The following is a 25,141-nucleotide window of genomic DNA, read 5'->3' on the forward strand; positions in this document are numbered from 1 at the left end:
GATTGAAAATTACATTTTATCTCTCGAATCACCACCAGCACTAGGGTAGAGTGTCGCCCCTGGCGGTAAAATTTGCCATTCATCGTCGTGAAATAAAGTTGTTACTGTTGTTGTTGATTGAAAACAGGATGGCTACGCCTCTTTATGGCATTTCGGTGCGTGTGAAGTCCCACAAAAGCCGCAATTGTTAGCGCAGAGCATGTTAAGCGATGAAGTTTTGTTTTACAGTGGCAGCTGTTCACTGGAAGATGCCAGGAGAGGAAGGTATTCGTGGCACAAAACCAACTGTGACACACGCTCCCACACGCACACATACACATGCGCGCACGCCCACACACACGCACACGCGCGATCACGCTCGCGCACATGCACAAGCGCACCACACAGACGTACACACTGACACACACTCACCTACACGCGCTCGCACACGCGCTGTCCAACACACAGACACGCACGCGCAGACACGCCCGCAAACACATACACACTGCATGCTCACACACGCTCTCTCTCTCACACACACACACACACACGCTAAAGCACACGTGGTCGCACACACGCTCACACAAACATGTGCACACACATGTACATGCACACAAACACATACCCGCACCCGCACGGACACACGTAAACACACTCGCGCGTACACAAACAATCATACAGGGTGTCCCAGAAAACGTGTCATTGAATTATAATAAAAAACTGCACCACCTAGAGTCATGCGGTCATTTGTTCTTACTAGGTTTTTGCCACCTCCTCATGTGAATGTCGCGTAACGTAAGTTTAATTATGTAAATTTTTGCGAGCTTAAGTCGGAAATTTGCCTAGTAAAGGTCACTTTTTTACCCCACCAATGTGAAGAGCGTGTCTAATTTAGTCAAATTAATGATAATTGACAGAGATATTCAGGAGCTAACCCATCGGAAAAAATAGCCGAACATCATGCTCTACGGAGGTCGCACAGAATAGCGCACGATGAATTTTTCAGCGCAATCTTTGTCAGTCCGACGAAAGGAGGTTGGAAACCCAGCCCTGCCCGAGATCGCAGAAAAAGATAAAACAGGCACGGCTTATCACGTCCGACTTTCGCTGGGATAATGCTTTCCCTCTCCCAATTTCAGGAACTGTTACTTTTTCTACTATCACTCTGTGGGCTGGCTTCGGAACCTCCTTTCGTCGCACTGAGAGCGATTGCGCTCAAAAAGGCATCGCGCGCTATGGTCCGGTGCTCCGAAAAGCATGATATTCGGCTATTTTTTCCGATGGGATAGCTCGTGAATATCACTGTGAATTATCATGAATTTGAGTGAATTTGGCACGCTCTTCATATTGGTGGGGTAAAAAAGTGACCTTTACTAGGCAAATTTCCGGGTTCAGTTCACAAATATTTACATAATTAAACTTGGAGTACATGACATTCACATTAGGAGGTGGCAAAAACCTAATAAGAACAAGTGCTGTTGACCGCATGATTCTAGGTGGCGTAGTTTTTTTATTATAATTCAATGACACGTTTTCTGGGACACCCTGTATACATACTGTACGATCTTCAGCTGCTGCTGGAAATCGCAACACCTTCCATGACAATCTGCAAAATTTTAGGGTGCCCTGTGATTAAGGCGTCAACAAATCATCAGCGTATTCAAGTGCTGAACTTTAAAAATGTAACAGAACAAGCTTTGCATTTTTCATTAATCCCAATAAAAAACAAGGCGTACACTCTTAAAAATGAACTTCACCGCATAGCACGCTCCTAGACAACCATCATTGCACTGTTAAAACAACTTCACCACATAGCACGGTCATAGCCAACCATCATTCCGAATGATATCATTCTGTGTATTGATTTGTTGAAAATGGGAGGAGGCGCCTATCTGGGACAGATTATCTTGTCCCAGATAGGCGCCTCCCCCCTGTTTTGAACAAATCATGACACAGAATGATATTATTGGGAATGATGGTTGGCTAGGAGCGTGCTATGCGGTGAAGTTCTGTTTTAACAGTGTGCGAACGACATAGTTATCTGCCTTGATTTGCTGAAAACGGGAGGCGTACGCCTTTTTTGTGACACTTATGCTGTTCATAATTGTCACAGAAGAGGCGTACGCCTCCCGTTTTCAGCAAATAAAGGCAGATAACGATGTCATTCGAGATTATGGTTGGCTAGGAGCGTGTTATGCGGTGAAGTTCATTTTTAAGGGTGTACGCCACTCCTTTCAACAAGTCAGGCGATAGAACGATATCGTTCTAAATGACGGTTCGGTTCGGGCGGGGTGTTATGGCCACGTTCTGTTTGGCGTGGGCGATTGGGGTTACAAGAGTCATTGGTCATGTCACGTCGAGACTGGGAGGTACCCGGGTTCGAATCCCGGTGCCGGCTGTGCTGTCTGAGGTCTTCCTTTGTCGCTTTCAGACATGTCGGCGCAGTTCCCTTAGAAGTCGGCCCAGGACGCACATTCCCTCAGGGCGTCAGTCGTGACGTTGCCCACCTCTGTGAGGCGGGCAATGGCGAGCCCTTTCACCATCACCACCGTTAAGAGTCATTACCCTGACATTAGTCATTAGTTAGTCATTAGTCACACATTAGACTTGAGTGATTACGCTTGACAACAAAATGTTGTTGCTAAACCGCTTATGCGGTTGGCCTCGCCACCAGATATGCTCGAATCAGGTCAAGGACCCTGGCTCGAATGTTGCGCACAGGTACGATTGAAACTGTGTCTTCGCTTTCACAGCGTGGATGAGTGCGTTTTATCGGGCAAGTAGGTGTTTCCGCCGAGAACGAGGAGATGTGGCATTGTTGCAACTGCATCTAGATATCAGAATCTAGATGTGATGTGTGTGATGAACAGATGGCTGTGAGGTCTGTTTAATTTTGTGCAGGAGCTAAGGAAATAAAGTGCGAGCACACGTCACTCCTTGTGTCCATTTTTCTGTCCTGTCCATTTTTAGTATCAGTGGCTTTAAACGTGATTTTTCGTGCCACCTTTAGGCTTAACGAAAATGGTACGAGCGGGTTAGATGTAAATAAATAAGGTTGCACAGGGAGCAAAATTCTTCAGCGGTTAACAATTGCTAGAAGAAGAAGCTTCGTTGTAATCGTTACCAAGGGCAGCAAGCTTTCGCAACATTTATGTGTTTCTCACCGAATGCCGAATTTTAAGGATTCATCCGTGTAATTACTAACCGTTTGATGCCCCGCTTGGCTGATCCGCATGATGGTCACTGTTCAAACACACTATACCGAGCAGATGAACCATCCAGCAGGAGTACTTGAGGAAATAGTCCTGGAAGATGCATCCTGCGACCTGTGTGAAGCAGGGCGTGTTATAATTTGTGCATCGTGTCTTATCGCGAACAAATTATGCAGAATTCCAGATAGTACAGAGACTTAACTAACAGCTTACACCTGCGCAGTACGCGCGGATGCATAGGCTATTTGAAATGTTCGATGCCAGTACACTCTTAAAAATGAACTTCACCGCATAGCACGCTCCTAGCCAACCATAATCTCGAATGATATCGTTATCTGCCCTGATTTGTTGAAAACGGGTGGCGTACGCCTTTTTTGTGACACTTATGCTGTTCATAATTGTCACAAAAAAGGCGTACGCCTACCCTTTTCAACAAATCAGGGCAGATAACGATATCATTCGAGATTATGGTTGGCTAGGAGCGTGCTATGCGGTGAAGTTCATTTTTAAGAGTGTATAGTCTACAGGAGCGCCGGGAGTTTTTTTTCGGGGGGTATTTGGGGTGGTGGTGCGTCAACAGCGCACGAAACTACACTCTTAGAAATGAACTTCACCACATAGCACGCTCCTAGCCAACCATCATCCCGAATGACAACGTTCTCGCCCCTGATTTGTTGAAAACGGGAGGAGGAGCCTATTTTGTGCCATTATGCACGGCACAAAATAGGCTCCTCCTCTCGTTTTCAACAAACCTAGAGCGAGAACGTTGTCATTCGGGGTGATGGTTGGCTAAGAGCGTGCTATGTGGTGAAGTTCACTTCTAAGAGTGTACATTCCCTTTGCTCAGACACACTTCGTTTCTGAAAGCAAGGGGGGCAAAGCACTCCTCCCCCCCCCCCTTGGCCCCGCGTGATGGCGCCCATGGTAGTATACGACCTAACTACATGCGCACTCGAGGAAGTGGAGTGCAGCGAATGTGTTGTGCTTTCTTTCACGTCACGTCTTCTGGTGCTGCTAGTATGCCCGTTGTTACGCTACGAGGTTCTTTAATGGTAATCAGTGCGCGTACAGGGTCATTTATTCCAACGGCTATGTCCATCTCTGCTGAAGATCGAGAAAATCGAGGGAGGGAAGAAAGACCGAGTCTACTCACTAATATATTCGGTAACTGTAGCGTTATAATCTGCATCTTTTGTAAGTCTTTCATCTCTGTCAGCGCACATTACGCCAGAATGCTAGCTTTCAGTGCCTTTGAGTGCCGAGTGCACTCCTTATTCTTACCTGGACCACGTTCTTGAGGAAGATGACCGCAACATTGTACGTCAGCAGCAAGTTCCAGCTACAAAAGGGCGAGAATAAGAGTGAGCATAGGAACTCATACACGTTTGTTTATTTATTTATTTACACATAGTGCAGCCTTTAAGGGAATAGTGAGTCACACTCGAGTCAACTCACTCACTCACTTCAACTCACTTCCAGTCACACTCGAGTCAACTCTCGAGTCAACCCTCGAGTAGCTCTCTACCCGAAGCGCGGTTCCAAAACCGGGTCGAGTAACTCGATGACGTCACTACCCTCGTTCCAAAACAAGGTGGAGTAACCACACTCTAAAAACTGAACTTCACTGCATAGCACGCTCTGCGCCAACCATTGCCACGAATGATAGGGTTATCGCTTCTGATTCGAGGAGACAGGGAGGCGCACGCCTTTTTGTGTCAATTATCGTATATCCAAATTGACACAAAAAGGCGTACGCCTCCCTCTCTCTTCGAATCAGAAATGATAACCCTATCATTCGTGGCAATGGTTGGCGCAGAGCGTGCTATGAGGTGAAGTTCAGTTTTTAGAGTGCAGAAAGTTAACTGGATTCAACTCTCCTGGAAATGCCTGTCAGGGGAGGTTCGCTCGAGAAATGACGTCATGCTTTTGTCGTCTGCTCTTTTCCGCGAACACGGGGTATCGAAACCAGCTGAACGTGTGGTTGTCGAAAAGCCTCGGCCTCCACGACGGGTTATCAATAGACAACTGGACACCGAAATAGCAACACTCTTCCGATGCGGATTGTGCGACATGGTTTTTGAGGACCAGGCGAAGGCCTAAAGACATGTGAGCCGGATACATTTTCCAGGACAAGGTGAGCCTCGCTGGCGCACTTTTCTATCTTGTCTTTATGTGCGTTACTTTTCCATTATCTATTTAGCTTCTGTTCACTAACAGCTGCCCTGCAACGTTTATTTGTTTCATTGCCTTGTAGCCGCGTGGTCCTTGTAAAGGTACAGCTCCTACTGACCAGCATTATTATTATTATTATTATTATTATTATTATTATTATTATTATTATTATTATTATTATTATTGTGTGCGTGTGCCGGAAATGGCATTTTAAATGGGATATTACTTTTTTCCTTTACCTTCACAGTTGTAAGATGGTTTGTCGGTAAGTTCGTGTGAACAGGTTTCAGGTTCGTGTGAACAGGTTGTGAAACAGGTACCATAGGCGCAGGCTAGCTGGTGGACAAATGCTAAGGTGGAACTTGGAAGAACTTTCTTGGAAGAACTTTCTGAACTGTGGAAGGAAGGGACAACACGGCCGAACTGTGTCACGAATTTCCCATCTTTTCGCCCAAGCTCAGACTTCTCTCACGATGAATGAAACAGGAGGCTTTTGCGCGCTTCGCGATACGTGTACTATCAGAACCGCTTCATCGCGCTCTGATTACCTTTTTTTTTTTTTTTTTTTTTCAGCCGTTCAGCTCACATTCGACACCGACGCCGCATATTTCCGTCACTCAAACCACGCCCGCACCACTACCTCAGTTCTAGGATTCCAACCAGCAGCTTCCACCTTTTGTATTTTTCATCTTCTGTCGTCATGATGTTAACATTTTTATTTCTTTTGACTACCAAATGCAACGGGATGTATCCACTTCCTGCATTTGGGGTAGCTAGTGGTACGTGAAAACTTCCACCCCACGAAAAAATTAACGAATAAATGACGACAATGTCAGCTGCTTTTCCCTTTCATTCTCCAATAGAGGGGCTTAAAAACAATTCTGCAGTGCCTTGGAAGAAATACTACCATACAAGCAATTTCTGAATGTAACTGTACAGTAAGCCACTACATACACAAAGTGCTGAAAAAGCCAAATGCCCACTGGGTCGACAAGAGGAGACAGAGTTCAACTATGTCTGACGGGACATGGTGACTGCTGTAGACAACTCACAATACATTCCCAGTCGTCGTCCATTTCATATTTCTTAATGTTCTTTATTTATTTATTTGTCATTCCTTCTTATTTCTTTCTTTCTTTGATTCTTTTCTTTTTAGTTATTTCTTAATTTTATTTATTTATTTCCGGAATAGCAAGCCCACGTCCCGTTTGGCTGACCTTTCCCCCGTTTTTTTTCCCCGTTTCGTCTAATAAATATATCCCCCCCCCCCTCGTCGTCGTTATCGTCGTCTCTGTAAAATAAATCTAAGAGATGAGAGCGGTGACAACACCGGCTTCCATCTTAACTCGGTCGGAGTCCCCCATGCGTTCCCAAAGCTACTCGACCCGGCGCGTACTCTGTGGTCACATGGTACAACTCGGTGACGCGACCTACTCGACTCGAGGGTTTGTTTTGGAACGCACCCAAAACGAAGCGGATACAACACGGCGCCTCCCTGGCGCGCGGCCGTGGAAAGGATCCTTATGCCTGGTTCACACTGTTGCATTTTCATGCGTTACGGATGCGGCGCGACACGGTTGTCATGACAACGAAGCACGACACTCCGAAAAGCACACGCACCGCAAGAGTTGAGCTCGACCGAAGTCCATGCGGTACGGGCTACCTGCGGAGATGCAGCTGACCAATGACCGAACGCGCTCCGCGCCAGCGCATCACTGCTGTGCTGTCGCGTGCTTTTCCAACATGGCTGCCTCCGGTGAAAGCACGTTAGCAAAACAAGAAGCTCTAATTTCAGAGGTCGAGAAATACCCGTGGCTCTACGACCCACGCCGAGCCGAGTACAGAGATTCATTCAGAGGTTCAAAGTTTCGCCGACCACATCACGTTGCCCGTTCATGGCTGCCTGTGGAATGGAGACGTGGTGGAGTGGAGACGTGATTGGTCAACCACAAGCGTTTGACGTATCAAGAACGCATATGTCTGAACAGCGTGTCGTACGACGGCCGCCTCCGCACTGGGTCCGCACCGTAACCGCAACGGAGAGAAGTTGTAGTGTGAACCACGCATTAGCATCGCAGCGGACATTTTGACACGTAAGCGCGCTAAACTGACGGACGAAAACTTTGAGCGGCAACTAATGCTGAAACTCAATGGCTGCAATACGTGCGAGTGATTAGATGGATGTATATATTAGATAGTTGGAAGACATGCAACGGTATAACTTGCTTAGAGCATGTAGATTTGAGTCATAGACTAGTCAGCACGTATTGGTCCACGTATTAGTCACGCGTATATGTACATACATATATAAACCTAAGTCGTTCGCAGATAACACTGTTGTGTACATATATATGTAAACCTGTATATAAATCTGTAATAAACGCGTGTATGTGTTTTGTATGTTGCTTTCAAATGTATTTGTGAATTTCACTTATCATGTATGTTGGTGTCTCATATTAGAATTTGCAACGAGAGGTGTATGGTTGCATTCACTTGCACAGGCTTGTTCACTTTGGTATGGCTCACAATTTCAAAGTAACGGGAAAAGTAACGCGTTACATTTTGTATCGGTACCGTATTACATTTTTGATATATTAATTTGTAACGGCAAATGATCACCTTTCGCGCAGTAGTAACAGTAATTGTAATCAATTACTTGTTTTGAGTAACATGTACAACTCTGCGTGAAAGACGTTGTTTCCCAGATATTTCACGTCTTGCAAACATGCAAGCCAACCTTTTGACTACAATGAACTGAAACAACTCAGAAAAAATGTGCTGATTGAGCTCTTCGATTTCATTGTTTCTTGGCGTTGGCGGATTACGTGTTTGTGCCGCCGACGTTTGAAGCCTACTCGGCTAGTCCTACTTGTGTCCTGTTGGTTACAGTCCGCGAACTAGGGCATTGCAGTTCTTCTACTTCGAGATTACATTTTACTTATTGTACACTCTTAAAAATGAACTTCACAGCAATAGCACGCTCCTAGCCAACCATCATCTCGAATGATATCGTTATCTGCCCTGATTTGTTGAAAACGGGAGGCGTACGCCATTTTTGTGACAATTATGAACCGCATAAGTGTCACAGAAAAGGCGTACTCCTACCACTTTGACCAAATCGGGGCACATAGCGATATCATTCGAGATAATGGTTGGCTAAGAGCGTGCTATGCGGTGAAGTTCATTTTTAAGAGTGTACCTCCAGGCCTTAAAAAGGCAGAGGAACCAGTCGTGGATGGCAGGCGCATAGGTGGGGGGGGGGGGGTTATCATGTCCTCAATACCTGCAGACATTCGGGACCAAAACGAGAGCCTTCGAGGCTTTATCCTTCTAGCAAACACTTCGAAAAATCCCTTCGTGTACGATATTTAAGGTCCTTTCCCAGAGTGCTCTACGACTCATTTTGACCTGTTTAGGAGAAGGTAGTTCACGACGAAAGTTGCTGCCCCGAACTACTCGTATATTCTCGTGGCGAGCTGTTTATGACTTTCAAACACCTTCTTCACCTCACGTAAAAAATGTGACTCTTTCTCTCGGTCCTGATACGTTTGTGTTAGACTCAGCAAAGGCGAAGGCGCCGGTAAACATGTGTTCAACTCAACCCAGCACAAGTTGCAACTGTTTGTAAAACTCTCGCTGGTTTCAGTCGTGCGTTCGTCCTGTCCCTCTAGCTGTACCCAGACTCAAGCGCTTCATATTATGGAGTTTTTCCTCCGGCCTGCCTGCATCTATGCCATACTCACTAGTCTATCTGTATTGGTTTATTTGGTAGGCCGTTGCTGACGAATCTATGATATCGATAGTGCATGATACAAAAGCGCAAAATACGCACGATCGTGAGCTCGTCCTATCCCTACCAGATTAGGGGTCCTCGCAATATGCAAATAGAGCAGACTGATCATGTGTATCTCACATGTAGCTTTTCGCACAGCTGCAGGCGTGAAAAATAGAAAAATGTAAAGTGAAACGGGAACATGCGTCAAAGTGAAAGTTGCCACCCCGAAAAAAAAATCATTTAGCTCACGTTGTAGTTGACTTGCTTGCGGTAGTAGCGGCACACATTAAAAATGCTTGTAACTTACTTCTTGAGCAATGTATTCATAGGCCTCAGGAAAAAATCGTCCCCACTCCAAAGGAAGGCGAAACATCCCAAGACATAGCCCATGGCAAAAATGGAGACTCGACTAGTGCCTGCCAGAAACATCACCGCCAACGTCATCCAATAGGAGGAGAAAAACAGACCGGACTGGACAACTGACAAGTACGACCTGAAAGATGAAACGATGGAGGTTTGAAATATTGCAGTCTTACACCCTTTTGGTGTCACTTTCACACCCTGAAAGAAGGGTGTTTTCTATACGACATATTTCGCAACAGTGTATTCTATGAGAACACTGCTGCAAATGGTGCATCATACAAAACGCGCCTTTTTAAGGGATTCAAAACACCAGTTCAAAGAAGTAGCTTTTTGACCAGAATACACCGGCGAAAAAAATAGTTGTTGTTTTATGCACCATTTGCAATATGGCGCGAATACAACAACAATTCAGATATTTTTGCTGCGGGTGATGTAGCCCACGTGTTCTCTCTGTATATTCTCCGATCTCCGCTTGGCACGTGCAAGCAATTCGACAACTTATAAAAAAATAGCCCACACATTTACGCTGTGGTAGCCGCTAACGACTTCTACAGTACTTTAACTATAACTACTAACTGCTTCGCGATGGAGTAGTTTAACTAGTAGTTCAACTACTCTTCAGGGGAGGTAGTTAAAACTACTTCTTTACCTACTGCAATGTATTTTAACTACATGTATATCTACTTAACATTGTCCATCAACACCAATCCCATTCTATAGTGTTCTTGGACACCTAAACATGAATCACAAGCAGTGATAAAACTGGAGATTTAGTACACATGCACGACACAATTGTTCTGCACCTCCATTCTCATCCAACAAGTAGCTCAAGGTAGAAGTCGGAGACACAATCGTGCCGTAAAGCTTGCGGCAAAATCGGAAGTAGTTGGCGCCTGCAGTAACCTAACTACTGTAGTTAACTACTCGAAATAGTAATTTAACTACTATAGTTGCCACTACATTTCTACAAGTAGTTGATAACTACTTTTTAACTATAATCAGGTAGATTAACTACAAGTAGTTAACTACTGGCCATCACTGGATTTACGTTTGCACCACGGGCGAGCAAAGTTTGGCCACCCGTTAACTTGTGAGCTAAGGGGGTGAAACAACCGGACGAAGGAATAATCGTAGGGTCAGCATATCACTTGATGTGTATGATGGGCGAGTCATTCTGCACGAGTCTGCATGTCTGCAGACAAACGCCACGACTTGGTCGTAGGCTGTAACGGCCGAATCTGTTGGAGGTGCATTTTTTATCCCCAGGACAGACACATCGCTGTCGAAGAACTGGACGACGTGTTACGACACGGCGCTTTCTTTATCTGTTCCTAACAATGGAGTTGCAACACAAAGATGGAAATGTACTTCCGGCCAGGGTGTCGAACCGAAACGTTTTTCGTTCCGGTTTTCGTTCCGGTTCTACACTCTTAAAAATGAACTTCACCGCATAGCACGCTCCTAGCCAACCATAATCTCGAATGATATCGTTATCTGCCCTGATTTGTTGAAAACGGGAGGCGTACGCCTTTTTTGTGACAATTATGAACAGCATAAGTGTCACAAAAAAGGCGTACGCCTCCCGTTTTCAGCAAATCAGGGCAGATAACGATATCATTCGAGATTATGGTTGGCTAGGAGCGTGCTTGCGGTGAAGTTCATTTTTAAGAGTGTATCATAAACGGTCCGGTACCGGTTCTGCTCCGGAGCAAAAAATTAACGGTTCATACCGGTTTTAACCGGTTCCACTTTTGGTGGGCATATTTATTCCCAGAAGAAAAAAATCAATGTCAGAATGTAAACCCGTTTATTCCCCATACATGGTATTTAATATTAATAGCTGCGAAATTGGTAGCTCCTGGTTCCTGTAGGTGACGGTCTGTTCAAATAGTCTTTCTCCTTTCTTGAAGCTCTTGATACAGACGGACTTGTTTGTCGTGATGTCGTACGTAAAGTACTTTCTTGCTGGATTGGTGCGATCGCGTCCCATCCGAAGGCCTGTTGCTCCTTCCTCGCCAGCAAGCACTACCGCACAAGTACGACGCAAATCAAGGAACACCTTCACTCACAGTCACAAACGCGCTCGACGGCTCCGTTTTCTTTTCTTCGTGCCCTGCCTGTCCACGAAAGAGGCGCCACACAGTGTTGCCAATTTAGCGGATTTCCCGCCAGATCTGGCGGATTCGGCTTGCATCTAGCGGGAAAATTATTTGTTTAGCGGCTAGCGGACTTTCTGGCGGTGTCATGCCTGAGTTGAGCGGATCCTAGCGGATTCAGACTTTCGCTACATTTTCGCTGAAAAGCCCGAAAAATCAATTTATCCTCTAGAATATGCTACTTATCGAACCGAAACCAGTCACCTGAAATTTGACTATCTGACAGCAGTTCGCGCAAGGACCTCACTTTCGATTCGCTCTCTTTCCTTCACTTTTAAGAACCTTTCTTTTATGAAACAAGGGAAAGGACGCAGGCTAGCTGGTACAGATCCATGAAGACCACCAAGACACACGGACACAGAAGACGACACACCGTGTCCGTGTCTTCATGAATCTCTTCTATCTTTTTGGAGAACACACACACCACCAATACCACTGTCAGACGACAACATTTAAGGCCTGATATAGTAGAGTTAGAGCCGTAATCTGCTGCTATACTCGCGCGGCAGAAGTGATTTTGCTCTGTCCTTAAGGCGCGAAATTAAGGCCCTAACTACTAAATGACCTTAATATAATGTCTTAAATGTTGCTGTCACCCAGCACAGCATTGTTTACAAGGGGAGATGACGACATATAGCCTGCGAGGGAGGAAAATTTTGCGCCAGAACACGAATTAAAGTTTGTATGCGCAACGACATCTTGCTGCCCCTTGTAGCAGCCCACAAAGTCGGCCGATTGCCGTTCCCATGGGTTAGTTTCTCTGTTTCACCAGCGTCTGTGGCAGTGTGCCCTGAAATGTCAAAAATGGGTTACAATAAAAAAAATTTCGCAAAGAATGGCTTCGGGACCCTTGCATTGCTATTGCCCTGCATTGCTACTGCATGGCTACGGTGCAGTACGGCGGCAGACGGGACAGTGACGATGGAGTGCCGGTTCTGTGGCTGTGTGCTGGGTGCGAAGTACTCAGACTTGAAGGCACCAGAGACAGCGCAAAGCACAGAAAGGCACTGGGACGTTTCGCGTCCCGTCAACAGACACGTCGCATCGCCCCGAGGAAAGTCGATCCAGCGCATGGGGGTCAAGGTAGAGGACAGCGCTTTTTATTTCTGAACACAGTTCAGTGTTGACCACCGACCATCCTGTGCTGTGGCAAAGGAATATAAGATGCATTGGTCCAAATGTTCAGCTATCATGAAGAACGCGCCTTTTCCGCACTTCAAAAAGGATCTTCATCGCACCCCATGCCATCATCACTTCTTCATTTATTGTTGTTGTTCATCGCACCTTCAGCTAGCTGAACTTGATAAATAATAAGTTGCGCAATAAAATATAGTGAGACGTGGTCGAAGCCATCCTAGCAATCCGTTCAGGCTTGAGACGGCATGGGAAGAGCTGCTTCGAGTACGACCTTTCTCCCGAAGTTGCCAGGAACGTCGTAAAGAAGAAATGAACGAGAATGCAAAACAATCTCCTGAACACCATAAATATAGGTGCAATCTACATAAATCTCAACATGTTCAGGCACTTTTCAGCGTTTAGCGGATTTTAGCGGCTTCTTCGCAAGGTGTAGCGAATTCTGTCGGAATCGGTTGGCTACCTTGACGGATCATTCGTCTAAAATGTTGGCAACACTGGCGCCACATCGCACGCGCTTGCCTCGTGGATACGTGAATGTATTCAACTTCGCTGCTCTCAAACAAGAGACACGTTGCGTGACATTTCCAACAGAGAAGCCGTTTCGCAACCTCCTTGGGTCGCTGTTCAGTTGAGAAGAGTTTGGGCAGAAATTGAAATTGAATTGGGCATGAAATTAAAACGAACACTACCCCGCATTGGTAGAGTGTCACAACCGGTCACATGTACATCTAAATCATAGTGCGCGAACGATAAAACGTTACAATGGAGCCTAAGGGTCATAGCATAGCGACATACATTGCACCGTAACCGTAACCCTTGTAAAGTATCTAGTATATCACATGACTTCAGAACACAGGACGACAGTTTCATTCGCCTACTCGTAGTCCAACCGCGAAGTTTTTTCTTGGACCGAAAACCGTTCAATTAATGTTTTGGTTTCCCTCCTGAGCGAAAAAGTGTATACGGTTTCGATTCCGTTCCGGTTCGCACCAAAACAGCGTTTTTTTTCGGTTTTCGGTTCCGGTTTTCCATTCGCTCCGATACCCTGCTTCGGCACGCTCACACTAGTTTTGCAACTGACTACTGTACACTGTTAAAACAGATCTTCACCACATAGCACGCTCCTGGCCAACCATCATTCCGAATGATATCATTCTGTGCATTGATTTGTTGAAAATGGGAGGAGGCGCCTATGTGGGACATATTATGTGCCCCACACCTACACTCTTAAAAATGAACTTCACCACATAGCACGCTCCTAGCCAACCATCACCCCGAATGACAACGTTCTCGCCCTAGATTTGTTGAAAACGGGAGGAGGAGCCTATTTTGTGCCGTGCATAATGGGCACAAAATAGGCTCCTCCTCCCGTTTTCAACAAATCTAGGGCGAGAACGTTGTCATTCGGGGTGATGGTTGGCTAGGGGCGTGTTATGTGGTGAAGTTCATTTTTAAGAGTGTATGCGCCCCTGTTTTGAACCACAGGCGGATCCGGGATTTCTCTGAGGTAGGGGTGGAGACCTGCCTAGGACAACATGCTGTTACACATACAAAGGTCATTTGAGACTCTATGTAACGACAGCAATTGATGGGGTCGGGACATCCGAACCTCTCCCCCTTAGATCCACCCCTGTTCGTACCCCTTATTATGCAGCATGTTATAAATACCTGATTGTGTTTCGAAAATGTTAGCTAAAAAATACTTAAAGAATGCACGATATTCGATATTCGGATGGATACGATGGATACGATGAACGATATTCGGATGACAATACTCAATTGTTCTTATTATCTTCATGACCCGTCTATTTTGGCGTTTCGTCCATTTTCTTCAGCTATACCTTTCACGCGTAAAAAATACGCCAGATTATGTGTAACTCACTTGGCGTAGGTGACGAAGTCCGGGACGGGGTTGGGTGAGCTTCCTATGAAACGTCCATGCTTGTCGTGGATCTCTGCGTTAGAACCTCCGTAGTGGGATATGATCTGGGAGCGTTCTTGCGAAAACGCGAAGAGCTGGCAGGCCGCTACCGTCAGTTGAAGATGCTCCACTGAGAAAACAACAAGGGCTAAAGCGTATGGCATTAACGCAGCTGTTATAAGTAAAACCATTGAAATTGTTTGTATCGTCATTTTTAGTTTACCATGGCGCAAGCAAATAATTTTCTTGCCCGACTCTTGAATTTTCGTACTGAAGAACGCCAACTGTTTGGAATTAATGACGACGTGTTGCACGACACTGTGTCGGTATTCCATATCTTTAGCTGTACACCAAACTTGATCACCACTTCTCGTTTGAACACAATCAAGAGACACATGCAGTGCGAAAGCTTCAGTACAGAAAGTCGGCGCTAAAAACAGGTTGTAGGGGAGCTGTTGGATATCACCGCAAAATTCTGAAATTGCTCAAGAAAACAAACAGGCAAAAAGAAAAAAAAAAGATTGAGGCGGATGAGTCGTGTCCGACCCGTAGTGTTTTACGTGAAAACGTGACGATCTCCGGTTCCTTTGCTCCTTTGCGGGATTTTGGAGAAACAAATACAAATACATATAACTAGAGGATAAGGGCTGACTGTGCGCGCCGGCGGTCGAATTTGCCTCCGCCGCTAATCTTCTTCGGCGCTCCCGTAACTCTCTCGATCACTCGATGCTGGACTTTGGGGTTTTTTGGGGTTCCTCTCGAGCATGGTGTTCAGGTATCACAGTAATAAGCATGTGCTGAGTGCACCGTGCAGTTGAAAAAAAAAGCAAAACTTGAAAGCAAAGTCCTTCTAGGGTGCACTGTTGTTATTTACTCAAAACTGGTTTACAAAACGTCATTCAAAACAGGGAGCACATACAGGGTGTTCCTCGAGAGGATGCCTTTAAATTCCCAAAAATAGGTTTTACATCAGAAAATTATGAAACTACTTGGGATGCGTTCGTACAAACGTTTGCCACAGATTGGGGCCGTTTGCATTCGTGTCACGCATTAATTAGGCTAATTTTGATAACTGAAGTCGGAAATTAGGCAAGCAAAGGTAGCATTTTTCTGCATTAATTTGGAAACGTATCGCCATAGCATGCTAATGCCCCCCCCCCTCAAAATCGCAGGGTTTTGCTGAAGATTTCTACAGAAATTTGACAGTCGCAAATCCGTCATTGGGCGAAGCGCGATCGCTGATATTTACGTTTGCCGAACTGTTGGCTCCGTTCAAATGCGCTTCATCCTGTGCAAAACGAAAAGAAACCACGCCACAATCACACCTTTCTCCCTTATCAAAGTGTGAATCCCCACCGGCCTCTGACAATAAAGAGTTTTAGCAAACTGCGTCCTCCCGCACGGTAGATTACCGTCGGCGCGGCCACGCAACTGCGCATGCTCAGATGAGGCCCACCCTCACCGTATCTCTCCGGCCGTCGCCGGAGCTCCGCTCGCTAGCTGCCATTACTGGAGACATTTACGGTAGCAAATTTCATCATGGCTGTGTCGTCTGCTACGGTGGCTCCTGCTAGAAAGCGATTTACAATCGCCGACGACACGGCACTCAAAAGCGAAAGAGCGACCGGAGCCACACTTTTTTCTTCTTCTTCCTGATATGGGTTTGAGAGCTTTCTTTCTTATCTCCCAGTGGCCTACTTCCGAAGAATACACAAGGTGTCCCGGCAAAATGTATACATACTTTTTAAAAATAGATATATCACTTTCTCCGTGATGAAATCAATTGCAATATAGTATATGTTGAAGGGCACTCCTTAGGAAGGCACCGGCAAACTCCTAAAGCAATGTCTTCATTAACTTTCGACAATTAACTTTTTAATTATAAAACCTACGAGGTTGTCCCAATGAGAACATCTGGTCCCTCCGGTTCCCTGATAGGCTGATACCAATGCAGTTTCGAGAACAAAAATCCGTTCGATAGGTCGTACACAATTTGGGAAGGAAATCCATTATATTCTTTATTTTGTTCATTGCGCATCACAGAGACGCGTCTTCCCTTCGCCCCCGGCGAGCGCGTCTCCGGTTCACCCCAGTTTGCTAAAAGTGTTCGCGCCGGCATTGCCTCGGATACGATCGGTTCGCATTCACCGTATTTGTCGCCGATCGGGAGCTGCAAAATCCGGTTTGCTAAAACTCTCTAATGACCATGAAAAGACCCTCGATCGGAATAAAACGTGTCGCTCTTTCCACTTTGTCTCGATATAGGCGGAGCTGAGAGTTCGGCAAACGCAAATTTCATTGAGCCCAGCGACGAATCTTCGGATGTCAAATTTATGTGTTTTTATGTGTATTTACGTGTTAAATTACGACCTCAATCTGTGGCAAAAGTCTGTATGAATAATATATTTGACGTAGTTTTTTCTTTTTCTTTTTTTTGCATTGCCGAAACCGAACAGTTAAATGCAGTTAATTCCCAGTGTTCTGCAGCCACAGAAACCAATAATGGAAGGCTACGAATTTTGAGTTCACGCAAACTTTATCGACTCAACATTACAAAATCCGTCTCCCTCTGCAGAAGTCCTTTAAGGGGTACCACCCGACTAAAACAAAAACAAAAAAGAACGTAAGAAGGCTCAAACCCCGACCCCGACCCGGGTCCGGCGGGTCTGGTGTTAACCCGATCCACATCGACTAATGCCAGGTTCGCGTTCGGTGGGCGAACTGAACCTGACTATTTATACCTTGTACTAGCCTGATGAAAACCTAGGTGTTCCGGAATCCGGGAAATTCCGGTTTTGTTCAGGCAGGATAAAGGCAGATCCAGCCCGGAACCTACTGGAAGAGACCTGACCGACCCCGGATTCCTCTTGATCCGGCCTGATTAAAACCAGATCCGGGCTGATCAAGTTTGATCCGGAATTTTCGTACGGGTGGTGATTATGTTTTACTTTCATATATGCCAACATTCTGGCAAAAGTTTGATATTTCAACTTTGCAAATTTAAAATCGTTTGTCGTTTAAAATTGTTGTGGAATTTTTCAGTGCTTTCCAACGACGCCTCGATTGCCGTCCTATCTTTACGCATTCGCGAGATGGACTGCCCGCAAGGTACGCGTACCCCTAAATTTTCCGTCTCTGTCGCAAGCGCCCGCCATACCTAAAGATTGCATCAGACGACGCAATCACTTTGTTAGCTAGAATCTTAGATGTGCAAGCTATCAGGATTTAGTCAGTTGGTTGCAATCGGTTTATTACGCGCCGAGTTATGGCGCAATAAAATTCGGCATAATTTCGCTGCATCGTACATTTTGGCCTGGCTGCCCAACCAACGTACAGACAGTTTTCACGTGAAAAGAACGAGATAAGAAAGGTTGCACAGGTACAGGACTACTGGAAAACAAATCTTTACTGCATTGGTTACGGCGTGAGAAGAAATGTCTTGAGTTTCGCGCAATATCACTGCACAAATGCATTACTGCTACAGGAATGCTACCAGACGAGAAGGCTGCCAGAGAACTACTGTTTAACGTCGGGTGAAATCTTTGTCCCCCTTTCAGTACGCCCATCGTACGAATACACGGTTTTGAATGCTTTGAAAATCGGGACGACTATGACTCCGCTGTGGCTTGTACAGGCAAATTCTTCGAGGAGTTTGGGAGAAGTAACGCTTCATTCGAAGATCAAAGAAGCTATGTGTGGCAGTATTTTGGAAATTTCTAAAGGTGCATCGACGGAAAACGGAAACGCGTTACATTTAATGTTTGCGTATCTGCAAGGACGCTGACACTTCAAAGTGCTTTCAAGGGCACGTTCTCTACTTAAACAACTTTAAAAGTAACTTTGTTGCAGGGTATGCCGCGTCATAATTGTTGTTCACCGGGAAAAGTGGTGTTCATTTTCGTTTTATCTGTCATTCATTCATAATGCAACTGCAAGATCAAGCGCGCTATGCTGCTAAGCACTTCAAACATCCAGAAGCACCTGTTTGACGCCCACAAGACTGAAGGTGACTTTAAGAGATTTTTATATCGTTCACTGCGCCGCCACCGTGTGTAAATATGCGCCGCGCCGCTTATACGACTAGCAAAAAAGGGCCTCGGTGCACACCTCAACTACAGTCTTCCAGAGGGAGAACGGCGGAGTTCGTCGGCGCCGCTCCGAGGTTCTTTTTGTTTCGTTTGTTTTAGTGTGTATGTTTATTTATTTATTGTTATTTAAAGTACCCCAAAGGCTCATTACAGCGCTACATGGGGGAGTAGGGCGATACAAGCATATTAGAAGCACAAAGATTATGAAAAAAATATCAGTAAGTAAAAGACAATGAACCAGTCACATTGCGTGGCTGTCACGAAAAGCAAAGCATAACAGAGAAAACATAATAGAACATTATAAAAAGAGTTCGGACATCAAACGGAAAGTTGGCGACGGAAATTATCGTAGTCAACGAGCTCTACGTCAGAGGGAAGGTCGTTCCGGTTAATTGCGGTTCGACAAAAAAATGATTTCGCAAAGATGTCTGTTCGACATTCAAAGCGATTTACTTTGCACAGATGGTCGAAACGTGGAAATATAGCTGTGGAATGGGTAAATGGGGAAAGGTTAGGTGGGATACTGTGGACGAACCTGTGAAAAAGCGACAACCTGGCGACGGTTCGGCGACTCTCCAGGCTACTCTCTTAAAAATGAACTTCACCGCATAGCACACTTCTACACTTCTTCTCTACTCACTACTTCTTCACAGTTGTTCATCGGCGAGTAGAGTCCTATGAGTCTAGCTTCAATTTGCAGCAGTTCTGAAGGTATGCTCACCGAGGATCTTGCTCGAGTCCGGAGGCCTCTCGTAGTTTGGTAAGTAGAGCCACAGTGACGCATTGTAAAGTATTTTGTCCGATGGATCGCTCCAGGGGTAGCCTACACAAGTGCAAGAATGAGGAAGTTCACATTGTACGGTACATACGGCCTTCAAATGGAATCTCTGCATAGTTTGAAGAAAATTTTGACTTGACTTATTTTCATTTTGCCACTGAATTTTATCCCATTTCGCAGCTACCTCCATATATATTCCTAATATTTTTCCAACCCTCATCGTAAATAACAAACTTGACAAACCACCACACTATGAGTTAAAGTAGATGTCAAGTTGAGTGTCAAACACAATCTCATCATTTGGACGATTAAATGCGATTAAAAGATCCTCCAGCTTTGAAGCCGGGACTGAGACTCCAGTCTTACACACTACAGTATCTAATATACAATCACGTTTTGAAATTGTACTCCTGCATAAATATCAAATTTCATATGGTGTAGATTAACGATGAGATTGGGCATTGGCAACAAGTTTAATGTGAAGAACACTATGCTGCTGTATGCCATGATAAAGTTGCTATCTTCGGTTGCATGGGTTCTCGTCAGAAGGGAAGCCGTTCGACTGCGCTTCAACTGAATAATGAAATTAATTGATTAACCAATTTGAACTAGAGTGGGACTTGTCTTGTGAAACTATTACTGTCGCTCATGTCTAGAGATGCGAAGCCCCGAAAAAAAAACCAGAAATTTTTGGGGAAATGCAGTTTTTTCGGTTTTTTTTCCTCGTTTCCGGAAAAATTGCCCAAAATTTCCAAGCGACAAAATTCAAAAATGTAAATTTTCGTGCCTTCGGTGCGTTCCAACCCACCCACAGTGCCTTGGGTTCCTCTAATCCGCCAACAACCACCAACTTAGAGCTCCGTCTGGCCGCTCCAAGCCATCGCCATCGCGTTCACATATTGTCGGAGTTCTGTCGGAGTGGGCGGGTTGTTCCAATTATCTATCGCTGAGTATAGACAGCAGTCTCATGGGATGCTCTGCTCTGCATTTATGCCTAGAGGGTGAACAATACTAAAGTTTCTAGCTCATTGCATGCTGTGGGGGCCGGGGGAGATATACGTTTATTCCGCAAAGGTCAGCCTGACGGAAGGCCAGCTGGCTTGGCCGGCAATGCTTCGACTCAGCAGTAACCGCGTTTGTTTCCATTTATTTAATTTCTCGGGAAAAAAACGAAAATAAACGGTTTGTGTCGAGCAATTCAAAATTTCCGGAAACTTTGCATCTCTACTCATGTCAGCTCCGTGATATCGGCACAAAAGAAAAACCGATTCTGTATTTTGTACAGTACCAGACGGTAGTGGGCTTCTATGTAAAGGGTCCCTCAAGGTAGACCGACGCTTTTGCTTGGGAGAAGTCAGGAAGCAAATATAAATGAACAAAACCATTCGGGGGATGAAGTGTAATCATTCGCGGGTTAGCAGCACGTGCAGCACTGGGAGAGAGGGAGCAGCGGGTCTACAGCTGTAGAACAGCAACGCGTAATGAAGTTCCCTGTGAGGGTAAACCTCAAACCAGCTGAGGTTTCACAAAGATTACAGCAACAATATGGGGAAAAAAGGATGTCAAGAGAAAGAGTGTACGAATGGTGCAGACGGTTCGGCGAAGGAGGGGATATGGTGGTGACGTTCGTCCGACTGCGGTCACGCCAGTGAACATCGCAGGCGTTGAGAAAGCCATTCTCGAGAACCGGCGAGTAACAGACCGGAACATTGCAGACCAGCGGAATATTAGTGTCGGCAGTGTGGAGATAATCACTCACGAGCACTTACTGTCCCTCAAAGTTATGTGCAAGATGAGTTCCCTGCCACCTCACTTTTTTTTTTGATTGCGTGTTAGCGCCGCGAAGCAACTGTGGCTATGAGCGGCGTACAGATGTGGACAGATGGAGAGAGGACAGCAGGAAGGAGTGGGGACAGGAGGTTAGCATGTGTCCTCGGCCGACTTCAGGGAGAACTGTGCCGACATTCGTCTGGAAAGTCTTCGAAAAACTCAGGGAAAACCTCAGACAGCACAGCCGGTGGTAGGATTCGAACCCACAACATCCCAGTTTCCAGCACGACCTTGGCTACCACCGACGAACGGACGCCCTAGCTCACTCGGTCATGCCTCACATGGTGCCTCACTTGTGACCAGACGAAAGCACGAATGGCAGTCTCTCAGCAGCTGCTGAATCGCATTCAATCCATGGGGGACATATTTGTGCAATAAGTATCCATGTGATGAAACCTGGATGCATCATTTCACCGCAGAGACAAAAAAAAAGAAGCGGCATGGAATGGCGACTTAAGGCTTACCTGCCGCCTTGCTGAGATTTCCCCACGTTGATAAAGGCTGCCCCGCGAAAGGCAATTCGCAAGAAATTGTCCGGGATATTGTCTGAAAGGGTCGTTCTTCTTCGCCGGGCCTCACACGGCAAATTTAGCGGTAGCAACCATGGGCGAAATGCGCTGGAAGATTTGCCCCCACGCCCCTTACCACTCATGCAGATTTGGCTCTTAGCGATTACGGTTTGTTTGAGCCCCTTAAGGAGCACGTTTCAGGAAAGGCGCGTTCCACACAAACGAAGCCCTCCAGAAAGATGTCCTGGAGTGGCTACGAAAGCAGCCCACTTCTTTCTATGAAAAAGGCAAGAAAGCGATGGCAGCGGTGTCTAGATGTGGACGCTGAATACTTTGAGAAGCTGACGTAGTTTTGTGCTTCCTGGATTTTCCAACACATTTCAAGCAATAAAAGACCGAGTCAACCTTGAACGACCCTAGTATTTCAGTAGTTGTTTAGGCGGAACACTTTATGACAACGTGTTTTGGCGTCACAGTTTGGCTCACCTGGACACGTGAAAACATACGGCAACTTTTAGGGAAACGAATATTTGCTGAACTCCAGACACGAACGCTACGTACGGAAGCGGCAACAAAAGCTCAGGCTGTGTAGTACAGTCGACCCCCGTTTATCCGGACTTCATTTATCCGGATCCCGCGGTATCGGACAAAAGGCACGGAAACGGATTTTCCTCCATGTATTTTGTTCTCGTTTATCCGGACTTCAGCTTCCGGACTCGGACAAGAATTCCAGGGAACGAAAGTCGAAAATTCTTGTAATCCAGCTTCAGTTATCTGGACTACCGTGAGTAAGAGGAGACGCTGACCCCGCTTTGTCACCTTTTTCCCTGTTTTGAGGTTATTCCCGTCACACGTCCGGGACCTACATTCCTTCGTAGGGGAGACAACCGTGCACGATGACCCCCTTTTCTATTTGTGTGCGTTGCGTCACGTTGACCAGTCGAGTCATTTGGAAATATCTCGAGCAACTGTTCGGTTCTAGAGGGGAGAACTCCAACCCGAGGGCCTGCTGCTTACGGCCCGTTGGCCGATGAAGACATTCCCCCTAGCTGAGCTGCGATCCCTGATGCAGAGACTCACTGCGACTGCCGTAGATGATGCTGCGGTTTCTGATTACGTTGACGTTGATAAGGATGATGACGCGTGTGCAGCTATGACTGATGACTGTGTGATTGCTGCTGTTGCCTCCGATGATGTTCTTTCCGTTCCGCACTGATATTCTTCGAGCAGCGCAACAGCGTGGCTCAACTCTATGCACTTAGCAAAAGTTTGCAGGAATCGAGTGCCTACACTACTATGTAACAGCTGTCATTCACGAGATTTCTGTGTTTTAATTAAACCTTGCGCTGTAGGACGTTTCTATTCTGTCGTTTCATTTATCCGGATGCTCCGGTATCCGGACGATTTCGCCGGGAACGGCACCGTCCGGATAAACGGGGGTCGACTGTAATATACTTGGGCCAGGCTCGCGCCTGGCTTATGCAGGGCGCGAGCGTTTTAAAGCATAATTCAATTGAAATTCGTATCGACGGAAGCGTTTTTTGTTAGTTCTTCTACGAACACAACAGTGTAGAAGCACGCCAAACGGCAACGCGTCGAGTTACGTGCTGTGTGAGATAAACCCAGTTTGTGCAACTTGCACGCAGACCTTTTCTCTATCACATTCCGAAGCTAACATCATTGTTGATGAAAGAAGGAAGTCACTGAAAAGGTTAGTCAGCTGTATAGGACTCGAATCCACATCTTCTGGATTACCGGTCCAGGGCTTTACCAGTTGAGCTCGGCTAACACGCCTCCACAGCGACTATCAAGGGTGCGCCATCCCAGCGAACCACGAATGTCTACTGGACGTACCAGTAATATCCAAATATCCAAGACCAAAAGGAACGTCTAATCGACATCTATTGTACGTACTGTTAGTACGTTGAAATCGGTGGAGGTATATGGAACGTGCGGTTTACTCACATTCTAGACGTACACTGTGCATCCATCTAGCAGGTGCTATGTATACGTATAATGGATGGTACAAACTTATGAGACATTGTTCCACTTGAGCTACACTTGATCGGCTAGACAGCAGGGTCTTCGATATAGTGAAGGTGTTGGGACTTTGGGCACCGAACACGAGGGATGCTGCCTTGGCGGCACTTGTGAAATTTGTCCAGAGCTGTGGGATGGATACAACCTTCTAGCATCCTGTGTGCATGATCTTGGGATAATTGTGAATAGTGTTTAATTGTGGACTTCTAGTGAACATGTGGATAGTGGACTTCTGAACAGTGAATAGCGAACTTGAGAGTAGGGGACCTGGGAAGTAGTTTTGGGGGGTGGGGTGGGGTGATAATTTTTGTTAGGAGTAGCAGAACAAGTCGGGAGACGAGTTCAATTTCTCCTTGTTTTTTTTCTTACAAACAAACAAACAAACATTGTTCCAACTGCCAATTTCCTACCAAATCCTGGTAATTTCCGCTTAGTGGTAGAAACGAGTAAAACCAGTACGTTTTGCTTTCTTGTTTGTTTGTTTTTTCATCGTTCGCCGTCCTGTTCTGTGGAAGGAGTTTTCGTAGCGCTCTCCAACCAACACAGGAAGCCTATCGGTTTTACACCTCCATACAGCAGGTAATGACATCATAGACGATATAGCCTGAATTACAAACACGTTATTTGATGGGAAGAGATGTCAGAAATGTAAGTTGTTAGCTTGATTCAGTGCAGACACATGTATTAATCGTGCAAACTCATCTTCGTCACCGTTACATGTGTGTTAGGTCCTCACAACACGTGGCGAACGTGCTCAAACGATTTGTATGTATATACATGCATGATGTATGTGTAGTTACGGATGCTCACGTATTCCCTATGGTGGATGGTTCTCTTCGATTATCCAAATCCCAGAGCAAGAGAATTGGTACACCCCTCCTAAAGACTGCTGAGAAATGCCCATGCAGTTTCCCGGTCTAACAATGGGAGGTGAACGTTATGCATCGCGCTGCAGTTTAGGCTTTTAAGGCGGACGATCGACGCTCAAATGTTACTCGTACGAGAGCAACGAGGTGCCACTAGACGCTGCCGAATTTTGCGGGATTTGGCATCTCGCAACACCGGCCGTGTTATGATATTGCCCTGAAATTGCCATAGTACGCACCTGATATAACACTGCTTATTAGTACTTCGGTAGCTGGATTTTTAGGAGACCTATAAAAATTAATTTAAGCCCGTAT

The 25,141-nt window shown here is 45.8% G+C and overlaps 1 protein-coding gene across 1 annotated transcript in view; it reads right to left on the reverse strand.

Moving 5' to 3' along the window:
* The window catches only part of LOC135374161 (piezo-type mechanosensitive ion channel component-like), a 77,453-nt gene that overhangs the window by 51,808 nt on the left and 504 nt on the right, over positions 1-25,141 (reverse strand). Inside the window, exons 2-6 of the mRNA XM_064607175.1 lie at positions 19,525-19,626; positions 14,677-14,845; positions 9,446-9,631; positions 4,473-4,530; positions 3,185-3,305 (exon numbers count right to left, since the gene is read on the reverse strand). Of these exons, the coding sequence (XP_064463245.1) occupies positions 3,185-3,305; positions 4,473-4,530; positions 9,446-9,631; positions 14,677-14,845; positions 19,525-19,626 (636 nt within the window). The remainder of the gene's footprint in view (positions 1-3,184; positions 3,306-4,472; positions 4,531-9,445; positions 9,632-14,676; positions 14,846-19,524; positions 19,627-25,141) is intronic.

Source organism: Ornithodoros turicata, unplaced genomic scaffold (genome assembly GCF_037126465.1).
Source record: "Ornithodoros turicata isolate Travis unplaced genomic scaffold, ASM3712646v1 Chromosome45, whole genome shotgun sequence".
Lineage (NCBI taxonomy): Eukaryota > Metazoa > Arthropoda > Arachnida > Ixodida > Argasidae > Ornithodoros > Ornithodoros turicata.